This window comes from Stegastes partitus, unplaced genomic scaffold (assembly GCF_000690725.1).
Source record: "Stegastes partitus isolate 25-593 unplaced genomic scaffold, Stegastes_partitus-1.0.2 Scaffold64, whole genome shotgun sequence".
Classification (NCBI taxonomy): domain Eukaryota; kingdom Metazoa; phylum Chordata; class Actinopteri; family Pomacentridae; genus Stegastes; species Stegastes partitus.
This window is the reverse complement of record NW_007577795.1, coordinates 208,873-220,716: the sequence shown is the minus strand read 5'-3', so window position 1 is coordinate 220,716 and position 11,844 is coordinate 208,873. Positions and strand designations below refer to the sequence as shown.

The 11,844-nt window shown below is 37.3% G+C and overlaps 1 protein-coding gene across 1 annotated transcript in view; it reads left to right on the top strand.

Annotated features, from left to right (window-relative positions):
- The first annotated feature begins 1,374 nt into the window (after nucleotides 1-1,374).
- The window catches only part of uacab (uveal autoantigen with coiled-coil domains and ankyrin repeats b), a 51,573-nt gene continuing 41,103 nt past the window's right edge, over nucleotides 1,375-11,844 (top strand). The window contains exon 1 of the mRNA XM_008276042.1: nucleotides 1,375-1,565. Coding sequence (XP_008274264.1) covers nucleotides 1,518-1,565 — 48 coding nt within the window. The 5' untranslated portion in view covers nucleotides 1,375-1,517. The remainder of the gene's footprint in view (nucleotides 1,566-11,844) is intronic.

Sequence of the window (11,844 nt, the reverse complement as noted above, 5' to 3'; positions counted from 1 at the left end):
ATGAAGAGTATAAGTATGTCTGCAGCTTATTTTCAGAAAATGACAGATGTAGTTTGTCTGTGTTTTTATTTAGTGGTACATAATTTATACTTGCCAATATCAAACATGCCGATACTTTTGGATGCTGATACAATTTACACCTGATCAGCTGCAATGTGAAACCACCTGACTAAAATTGGATGAGACTTGTTTTTCCAACTCATCCCGCAGATGAAACATCGCTTTAAGATCTGAAGAATTTGGAGACCAAGTCAGCACCTTCAAATCTTTGTCTGATTTCTATTCCTGAACAGTTTTTGCAGCGTGACAGGGAACGCTATCCTGCTGAAAGAGGTCATTGTTGCCATGAATAGTGTACGTGGTCTGTTTCAAAGTTTAGGTGGGTGGTAGGCAAAACAATGATAGCAGCATGAATTTTTTTCTTTGTTGTGTTAAAATTGAAACAATTCATCAAAGTGTTTTATTAAACCTGGGTTCTTTAAAAATGGTCATTAATTAGTGTTGTTGACTGATATAAAACATTTTACATGATTCTCAGGTATATTGCCAGGCCCTAGTAGGTGATATGTCTTAAAGTAACATCCACGTGAATGCCAGGACCCAAGGTTTCCCAACAAAACCTTGTCCATAGCTGCACACTGCCTCTGCCGACTCGCTTTCTCTGCGTGGTGCATCCTGTTGCCATCTCTCGCCAGGAAAATGCAGCAAATACCATCGACAAGATGTAAAAGAAAACTTGATTAATGAGATCAGGCAGCTTTCTTCCATGCTCAAGCTCTGTCACTCAGCAGTAGACAGTCTGATGCCACACAGTCCAATTTCTTTGTATAAAAACACAAAGAAATATTCTAATTTTTATAAAACACAAAAAATGTCCTGGGATTATGGGTGAAATTTACAATGCTATCAATACAGGCTTTGTTTAGTTTCCCAAAGCTGGCAGGGGAAGCACAGAGCTCAGTAATAAAAGCAGTAGAAGTAACTATTGTGAGTTTTCACAACATATACCTGTACAAGTCTTGTACTGTTTCAGATTATGGGGACATTTTGGATAACATCCAGTCCTTTTTTTGGATGGACTTCATTTGTTATACAGTTCATGCTGACATATTTTAATGCATAATATACAGTAGGTGTGTTATTCCTGGCGGATGGCGGATTTACAGGTATTTCTTCCAGGTGAGCTTTACGTCACGCCAGGTTTCCTGCTCTGTCCCAGGACGGCTCCAACTTCTCCCAACGGCTCTCCACAAGGAAGTCCCGCCCCTTGTGACTGCTGATTGGCTTAAAAGTCAACGGGACCGCGCATGTTCCAGTCCGATTGGTCCCGCAGGCTGTCAATCAAAGCGCGATTAGAGTTTGCGGTTTAGGCGTCAGGTGAAACTCGCTTCGTGAGGGAAAAGGGGACAGATAAAAAAAAACTTACTTCGCGTGAACTTTCTTGGAAAGTATTTGCACTATTTATGAACTTCTACCCGAAAGGAAACTTTTAACCACGGGAAGCGACACGTTACAACATGAAGAGCCTCAAGTATCGGTTGAAAAAGCACGAAGTTACCATCACAGTAAGTTGACAACAGTTGCCTGCTCAGTTTTGCTAATATCCCCGTGTGTTGCTACTGCTTTAGCCAAATGTGTGTTCATATGCGACGCTAATGTTGTGGTTTTATAGCCACTGGGTTATTGTTTGTACCGTTTTTGAGCCTGACCTTTCCTCCTTAACGACCACGTTAAACCGCGGTCACGTTCCCACGGTGGCTGTGGTGTGTTTGGAAAATACACCGCCAGCAATTTGAGGCACCTGCAGCTCCGCACAAGTGCAGAACTGTGTTTTATTCCAGCGCCTGCATTTAGGTTCAGGTTTATTTGCCCCGGCCTGACCTGACCGTGTTGTTGTAATTCACAAAGCCCGGGTGGGAAGAAAGCACCTCAAATCAGTGCACCGCAGTGGCTGTTATCATGGGGGGACTTTCATGGTCTCCAAACGCATTGTGGTGCTTTTGTGTGTTGTCGGTACCCTGGGAATGACCTCCAGAAAGAAGTTGTGTTGAATCTTCCAACAACTGTGAGCTGTCAGGTATTCAGTAGGATGAAGGCTCAGTCCAAAAACTTACCACTTTATTGTGCATACAAAGCTCAATCTAATGCATTGAATTAATTCAGTTAAATAAGTTCTGCACAGAGGTGCTGTTAGGCCAGAGAGCTTGATGTTCTTACCTATACAGTTGCACCGCTTTCAAGCTATTTCAGAGTAAAGTGAATATATGATGTGAAACACCCTCATCCTACTTTCTTTCTATGCTCTATGCTTTCTATGCCCATCTTACACATGCATGTGAGATAGATATAACTTTATTGATCCCTTTGGTAGGATACCTCAGGGAAATTGTTGACCATCACATATCACAGTCAGTGTAAAATTTACATGACTCTAAGAAAATGCTTGTTTGGATTGAATAGTAGTTTGCGTGACCGACCCTTGAGATAGTCCATGAGAAGAGATGCAGGTGTTGGTAAAGTCCCATAATGCAGTATCCCAAATAAATAACTAATAATAATCAGAACAAATCTTCTGATTGTATTAACAACAACAAACACAATAATAATAATAATAATAATAATAATGATAATAATACCAATAATTTATCTAGCTACAGTAATTTACAGTGAAACAATGAAATGTGTTTTCATTGATGCTTAGCTACTTGTTGTCGTATATTGTTACTTAATTGATAAGAAAGGTCATATTTTATTTGTCGTTATGGTAAACACCCATACGCACAGATTCAGATTCAAATTCAGATTTGTTTCTTTGTCATTGTAACGAGTGCAACGAAAAGTAAGGTGTAGTCCTTTCAGTGCAAAAAACAAACATATAAAAACTTTGTAAAACAATAAAAACTTTGTAAAACACTATATACAATATAAAAGATATATATATATATATATAACAAACAAAAAGGGAACTCCATATAAAAAGATGAAATTAAATAATGAGCATGGTGTATATTGCACAGAGTGGATATTGGACAGAGGTAGTGGAGTTGTATATTTACAGTGGATTGCACTTATTGCAACAGGGAGGCATTTATGGTTCTGACAGTAGTTGGGAAAAAAAAGTAAGTTCACGACTACAAATATCCTGCTCTCTGATACCAGTCATCTCTAGTAATCTAACAAAACGCTCAACATGACAGAAAAACATTTGGACTTCATAAATAGATCAAACTTCTATGAACAGCAAAACTTAAAATTCCTATTTTTATAGACTAGAATAGAATAGAATAGAAGATTTAAAAATTTTTTATTTTTATTTTGGTCAACCAAATTATTTTCAAGTGCGCATGATGGGTATGTCAGATATTTTTTGTTTGTTAATTTTACTTTTGGAATCAAATAAAGTCAACTAAATGAGCACATTTCGATCTGAGGCAGTTCATGAAACAAACAGTCCTATTGCCTTGGATCCCCAGGCCAAACAATGCCATTGATCCTGCACAATATGAAGATTTTGCTTCAGCTAGGCCAGCAACTAATCATTATTTGCCTTGTAGATTTATCTGTCAATTATTTTATCTGGTATTTGTTTGGTCTATATAATGTCAGAAAGAGATTAACAATGTTAAGCAGTGTTTCTCAAAGCCCAAGATGACATCCTTGAATGTCTTGTTTTGTCAACAACTCAAAAATGTAGAGAAACTAGAAAATATTTAAAAATATTAAAAACTGGCATGAGAGAATTTTAACTTTTTTTTAGTTAAAAAAAAAAAAAACTGAGGAATTGATTGTCAGAGTAGTTCATGATTAATTGAATAGTTGCTAATTAATCCATTAATCAATAATCAGTTGTTTTCAACATTTATTCTGAAAATCTTTCAGAAAAGGTGTTAAACACCTTCAGATCATTTTGAGGCTGTAGTCTGTGGTGCTGTCTAACTGTATTGTCTTACACTAAGAGGTGTTTCTCATAGTTTGTCCAAATTGCAAACAAGAACTGAAGGCTGCTTTCTCAATGAGTCTGCCAGTTGCTTTCTCCATTATTTGGCTACAAAATGTGACAGTAATATAATGACATTTCTGAGAAGCCATGATGGTTTCCTCACATTTTTCCAATTATTATGTCTAAAACTGGAAGATGTTCATGATAATTATTACTTTATTCTTTATTGAGAAGTAGCAGATCACAGTGGAGAAGCTCAGACTGGAAAAGTTCTGTGTTTTTTGGTTAAAATATGACTAAAATGATACATGAATTATACTGACTGATTGATTTTGAACCACTGGACTGATTGATTGGTATAACGTATAATTTTAGCAAGAATTACAGCCTCAAAGCGTGACAACAAAGTGGAATCACTGCCTCTTTTTCGAAAAGAACTGTGCATTAAAACCTGAGTGAGTGATAGAATAAAGTGATAAACTGACTTAAAAGTAATTCCTCATCAAAATACACAAGGTTTATGTAAAAGTACGAGACCAAAACCTTCCATGTCTATAGTATTTGTTGCAATTTGCCATGGCACCGCGGCTACGCCGTAAGTGCCTGCAAGAATGTTGGAGTCTGCATGTGTTACAGCCAAGAACACTGAATGAATTTCTGTGTAGAATTAGTCAGGCTCCATGGAAGATCCATCAGTTGTATGCTTCTCATCTAAATTGAGCAACATTATCATTGACCATAATGTATTAATTCTTCACAGTCCAGCTATGGACTATGAACTTCTCTTGAGAGACAGTCATTACAATTCTGCACAGTTCAGCATGCAGTGGGTGTTTGGCAGTGCGTTCTGTTTTCAGCTCCCAGCCATTACCATGAGAAAGGCACAAAGCCAGAGGAGCTGTGTGTGGTAAACTATCCGGCCCTTTTTTTCAAGAGAAAAGAAGCCTTTCAGGTTTGAAATGGTATTGTATCTGCATGGATAGCTGTCTGACTGCCTCAGTCAGAAGAAGAGCCTCCTTTTTAGAGCAACCTCAGGAAAAGCTCTAGGTAAGCCGTGTTGAGGAAACAGACACGGCATTTACGCAGGTCTGCATGATGATTCCATAACATTCCTACTGCATTCTTCTGTAAAAGCAGATGCCAGTGAAAAAAACTGAAATATGTTAGTACAGTTTCAGGCATCACCATGAAGCTAAGCTCCTTTTAAATGTGCTTAAAGACATACTGTACACTATGAAAAGGAAAAGAATCTGTAAAGAAAAGCTTGCCAGGAAAAATCCATTTAAAACCAAAAGAACATCACAAACTATACAATTTGTGAAAATGATGGCAAATATCTGTAAAATAATGATATCTTTAGTTGATTTAAGTACGGTATTTAAATACAGTAAAACAGTGTGTTTTTATATATTGTATAAAAAAAACAAACAAAAAAAACAAACTATTTGTAAAAGTACAGATTTTTGATGTGGACATGATGCACACCTTTTTTTTTTTAACCATCAAAATATAAAGTAATACTTTCTTTTTGTAATTTTGCTTGATACCATCTGTCATTAAACAAAACTGGGAAATTCTGTAAAATAGTAGTTTACAAATATTTACAATTGCTCAATATGTAATGTGCATCATTTTTCTTTCAAATAACTCAATATCATTAATCGTGCTTTGATTTGGCCAAAGATAACAATGTTATCCTGCATTATGGGACAGTGTCAGACCAAAATGCACTCCAATACAAGTTTAAATATATTAATGTTAAAGTTTAACTTGAGCGTGCAGCTGTCGGTTGGAAATAAGCAACTGCAATGGTAAAATAATATATATTAACACGTTTAACAGTTTTCTACCAGCATTTCTGTCTTGCACCATTTGCAGTAGCGGCGCTTTTTTCCGTCATAATTTTTAACATTCCTTATTGTTCTCCATTAAAACAACATGTTGACTGAAGCAGCTGAACATGATCGTTTCATTTCATGCAGAAGAGTCACGTGACGCTGTAAACGCCTCCTTTTTATGTGAACGTGCAGAGAGTCTGAAGCAGAAAGTCTGAGATGACAGAGAAGGTTAATAACCACCCTTCGTAATACCTGTGATCTCTGGCTTACACAAAGAAAGCCTGGCTATGTCAAACCTGCTTCGTAGTATACCCCTTATGTTCCTGAAACATAAGTCAACCAGTCAACAAGGTGTTAGGCGAACAGTATCAAGTCTGACTGTAAACTATTTAGTGTATGCATTGTTCTTTGGAACACAATACTTTGGAGGTGAACCTACTCACTCTTTCCAGTGGAGTGACTAATAATTAATAAATGCATCTGCATGTTTCAAGTGGGAGAGGCGAGAGAGAATTAAAAGGAAACTGGCTTTTAGTATGTGAACAAACACTAACTGTATTCTGGCCAATGAAAACAAAGTCAGTAGAGGAAACAGTGTCTTTTTCCACTCCTTGTACAGTGTGAGTTTGTTGTCATTTCTATCTACTCAAGACTTTTTCTAAATAATAGAACTATAGGCATCTCCTTCAACTCTTCATTATCTCAAATGTACCATTGCCTTATCTTTCATACTCTTCATTTTCCCCTCATCAGAATTGCTTGTCAAGTATTGGCAAGAACTTATTTTGGCTTAAGAATGCCAACTATGCCACCAAACCGTTTAAGGAAGCTGTAAAGCAAAGCTGAAAACTTAGGAACTGGGATTCAAAATGCCAAAGCATTCATTCCTTAATACCAGCTGGATGAGGTCTGTTGGTTTGGCTCAGGTTTGCTCCAGGCACAGCTCCAGTTTCTGTTATTCTTTTGTATAGAAGCCTATTCTTCTTTTGAGAGTAAATAATTACAAGGCTTCTCGTGACAAGCATTGTCATTCATTATTTGGCGTGCCCTTGCAACAGAAAGAAAATAAGAATCGAAATTGTATTTGAAAATGTGACAAGCAAGCAGTTCTGCCAGAGGTGCAACTCATTATCATTTTCATTCTGTAATCTGTTGTTTATTTCCTTGATTCATCAAATAATTGGTTAGTGTACTAAAGTTAAGAAAATATTTAAAAAATGTTCACCTCAGTCTCACACAGTTGGCAGTGGCCTCTTCATATGGCTTGTAGAGAAACAATGAAGCTGAATTCATTTTTTTTTCTTGCTGTGAAACAGAAAACAAGACTTTAATGTGTAACCTGTCTGCTTTTAGAATTTGTGTCAAACATTTGACACTAAACAAAAAAAATCATTCTTTTGTTGAAAATTCATTTGGATTATAAAAACTAGATTCTTATCATTGTAAAAGCAAATATAAAGAAGACAAAAGAAAATGCTCAGATAAGAATGTGCTCGGGAAGATCAAATGTCTGAAGTTGGTTGGACCAACATTCCTCAAGCAGCTCTGCTGACTACAAACCAAGATTTTGAGTGCAGATATGTTGAAAATGTTTCAAAGTTCTGTGGTTTTCCAGGTTGGTTATCTACAGAGGTAGGAGTAGAAAAAAACAACTCCTAAAGGACAGTGACAGAAACTGGATTTCCTGGTTAGTTTTGAGATTAGCCTATGCTGTCACAGTCCCTGCTTGTTGTCACAGCAAACTTCTGTACTGTCAGCTGGGGAACTCCACTGAGTTTTGTGTGTACAGAACAGCCAAAGACACGAAAACCACTCGGTTGCACAAGTGAGCTGGTTCATATTATTGTCTCAGTGAGGGAGATATTAAACTTGTCAATCATCAATTCTGCAGCCTCCATAAAATGTGATATTCCTGATGCAGATTCATCCATGATGGCCTTGCCAGACCACAGACAAGCAAAACTGAGATCATTGTTAGGGCTTGTGTCACAATATTGTCATGGTTCTCAAGGTCCAATTATTAAGAGCTTTGTTTACTTCCTGCTACTTGGAACCAATCATGCTGAAATATTCAATATAAATTCCCTGTAGATTTTTGACTCACTGTGATTGTGTCTGTTGTAATCCTTAACACTGCAAAACAGTGACCTGGTTTTAACATGGGTAAGACAAAAAGGGTCTGGCTGTATATGAAGTGAGCCATTAGCAAATACCTCTTAAACTTCCAGAGGATGTTGGCACCTTGAATCGATTATGTCACTGATAAATAGATGAAATGCTGTAAACAGTACAGTTTGCAGCAGGCAGTAACTGTGTGTAACAGTAGTCATGCTGTTTTGACCAATACTGTTATAACTGGTGAGGAAAAATATTTAACTTTGTGTGAAGACAAGCAGATGTGTTTTCATCTGCTTCTTATTTAGATTTGGTCTGTTCTTACATCACTGCTCTTCAACATATAAATCACTGGTAGAATTTTATAAAGGTGTTGTGTAATGTTCAGTAATTTTTCAGTCTCCTGTGACTGTTCAGTGTTTTCTACTCACCTGAATTGTAATTTAATTTTAGGGATTACTGACACCATGACAGCAGCAATTTAGAGTGGTCAGACTGACATTTTCACACATCACCCCTGTCTCTACTATCACATATTACCAACATTATCACATCTTATTTAAGCCATTTGTCGAATAAAACTTCTGGTTCCAGCTTCTGAGTAGAGGAGGGTTTCCTGCTTTTCCCAGTTGTGTTTAAGCTGACATGATATGGTTTAAGTATATGTGTTGTGTTTTTTTCTAACCCCCTTAGAAGTGCTATGCTAACTCAGATTTTAACTGCTTAAATTATTGTTTAAACAAGCAGTTGGAGGCAAGTGTTTTAGAAGTGCTTCAGGTTCACCTCACCTGTAATTGTAAAGCGTCCCTGCCAATGCTGCTTATGGTAAATTGGCACTGAGGGTGGTTTTGCCACCCGTAAATTTTATAGTGCTGAGCTGCACTCATTCAGCAAGTTGCTGTAGGTCTGTGTTTATTTACGGTTACTGTTGTTTAGGTCTGACAATTTCTGTCTTTTACCATTGTGTTGTGTTCCTGCAATATTTTTTGAGATTAAAAAAAAATATGCTCAGACTTGTGTAAAGTCTGAACAAAGCAAACTTTGTTGAAATTTTGCCACTGAAAACCTTTATCAGCCCTCTGATGGGTTGAACACTAACCTAATGAGAAGCTACCCTTGAACAAAGACACAGCAGTACAGTGTAATGAAAGGGGTAAATCAATAGTAACACGTTCATTCTGGTGTTTGCTGTCTTGCTAGTATAGCCAGCCTTGCTGTTGAACTTTAATTATATGAAGTGACTCAGATTTAATGGCAGAAAGGCTATTTTTTAAAAATATGTTCATTGTGAGTCATTCAGGCCTTGGTGATGCTTAGAGCTTTAGTTAAAGTAAAAAGCAAATGGACAGGTGCTTTTATTAAATCTCCTAGGGTCTCTGTTTATAAAATATGTACCATAAATGATTAGGCCTCAGGGTAACTGCCTCCACATGAACTCTTTTAAGATTATTTTATGATCCACTTATATATTTTCAGGATTCAGGATTTTGGACTTGGAGCTCCCTTCTAATCTGCAAGGGGAGTTTGCTGGTTGCCTGCTTATTGTCTTTCTTCTGCTCGCTCCTGATCACACCCAGTTATCTTCTGTCTTCTCCCCCATGTGCCCTAAGGCTGAAATGTAAGAGCCTCCCTCATCCTTGAAGCAGTGTTGTTTTACTAAACACACAGCAGGGCAGGGAGGCGTTCATGATGGCGTAGTACTGTAGGATAGAGGAGCCAGTTGTAGTTGGAATGTAATGTTAGGAAAGTGAAGCAACTCCAATTTCAAGGTTGTTTTTAACAAAAGGAGGGCGGGGATGGGAAGAGGGAGCATGATGGCTCCAAGCCTTTCGTACAAGTCCCTATCTACTGATGTACTCGTGTCAAGTGATAAAATTATAAAATTGCTGAAAGTTTTCAAATGACCTGGAAGGTTTCCTTAAAAAATGTTTTTATCAAAGAAGTTTTGTATATCAAGAAATGGTTCTGAACTGAAGCGGATTTAAGTTTATTAAAAACAGCAAAGTCATTGGGATACAAGCTTTTTTTTTTTTTAAACGTTTATCTCACCAATTATTTCTCTTTCTTTCTAACTCTTAAAAAAATTATTTCTCTATTTTTGAAGTGTGGACCTATTTCTTCCATGCACAACACTGAGTTTTACAACAGGACTTCACAGTAGTAAACATAGCATTTTGATGTGGCTGCTTTTAAAATAGACAATACATGTACTATTGAAAACCTCTTTCGCTTTGATCAGTATTCTGCAAGTCCTAAAATGAATGCTGGTTTTATTTTGTATTCCTTTACACACTTACACTACTCCCACTCATGTTAGCCTTGAGCCCTCGTCTAATCTATCGTAACAAGCCACAGACCTTCAATCAGCCCCATCATGTAAGCAAGAGGATGTAACAAGACAGCAAGAGATTGTTGGGTCTCTTAACTGGTCCTTTAAATCTGCATTGTTCAAAACCTCGATACAGAGGACCAATTATACATAATAAAGAGGTTTAAAATACTGTACAAATCTCCAAATATAGTGCTTACAGTATTAAAAGTATTTCCAGCAGCTTGCTATAAAGAATGGAGTGCTTTCATATCGGAGGTTACTCAGAATGCTCGCAAATGAGATATTTTTTCTTTACCGGCCAGAATCTACACTTTAAATTGATGTATTCAGAATCCAAAACAAGGTTTCAGAAAACATAAAATTGTAATCCAAATCTGAATTGATAGAATCTAGCTGATACCAAACTCCACCTTCCCCAATTTTTGTGTCATTAGTCACCAGAACTGAAACCATAAAAATAGATTCTGTTCAATTTCCTACCCTCCTGCTATTACATGCTGAAGCTTTTACAACCCGTAAACTGCACTTGCATTTGTAGCTCTTTGGGGAGCTATATAATGGTCTGCCCTTGCAATTTTCACTATTAGAAGTGTGAATGACTAGCTTATAGTCTTTGTATAAATCTTGTTAGAAACGTACAGCAGCAAAGGATGTGGAGTACCTTCTATCTGCAAGTGGATGTGATTGTTTTGCACCATTGCCTGTGATGCAGGAACAGATGAGCATGGTTATTGTAATGTGTCCGTCACTTATTCATTAACAGTTGTTGGTGGGATTATTCTCTGATTATATGGCAGCTGTTATGTCTGCTGCTCAAACAGAATTAAGATTTCTTAAACTGCATTATTACAGAAGAATGCAAAGTTTGTTGATTTATACCAATATTCATTGCGCCTGTGCAGGAACTTGTATGTTTTGCATCCTCCTAATTCTCCAGGAATCTTTCTCAAGCTGTTGAGCAGCCTTTCCAGCCTTGAGTACCGACTTATCAAGTAGAAACTCCTTCAGCAAGTTAAGGCTCCAACTTAAAGAGACCCAGCAGGCGTTCTTACCCCTCTGCTGTTTTGGTGAGATTTGGGACAATCCTCTTTTCCTCCCTGCCTCCCTCATTTTCAAAGTATGCGTTTTGTTTGCTTTTCGAGGTTGAGTTGGTATTGACCGACTGGTTCATCTGAGTTAATCCTTGGGCAGACTAAAAGGCTGTTCAAATCTCCTGACAAGCATCTGTCAGGCTAAATTACTGGTCTGTATACCACCCTGTCAGAAAGATGTTCAGGCTTCACAGTGGTGCAGTCACACATCAATACAAGACATTTCAGAGTACCCAATTTTGTCCTTAGAAAACATTGTTCATCCACTACAATGAACTTTAGATTTAGAAAATTGTCTTGTCTCGTACTTTCTGGTACTGAAACTTAAGATTCCATGTCTGATATGATATTACACAGAATAGTTTATCCAGGCATATTAACTATGCTTCCATGTAACTGTCAACCGAATTTGAAGCAGATTGTTTGAATGTCACAAGGAACAAAAGGAAATGTTAATCTGACTTGTTTCCTTTAACCACTTTGGAGTAAATAATGTCCTTGCGTAGTGTTGATGAAGGTGGCGGTATA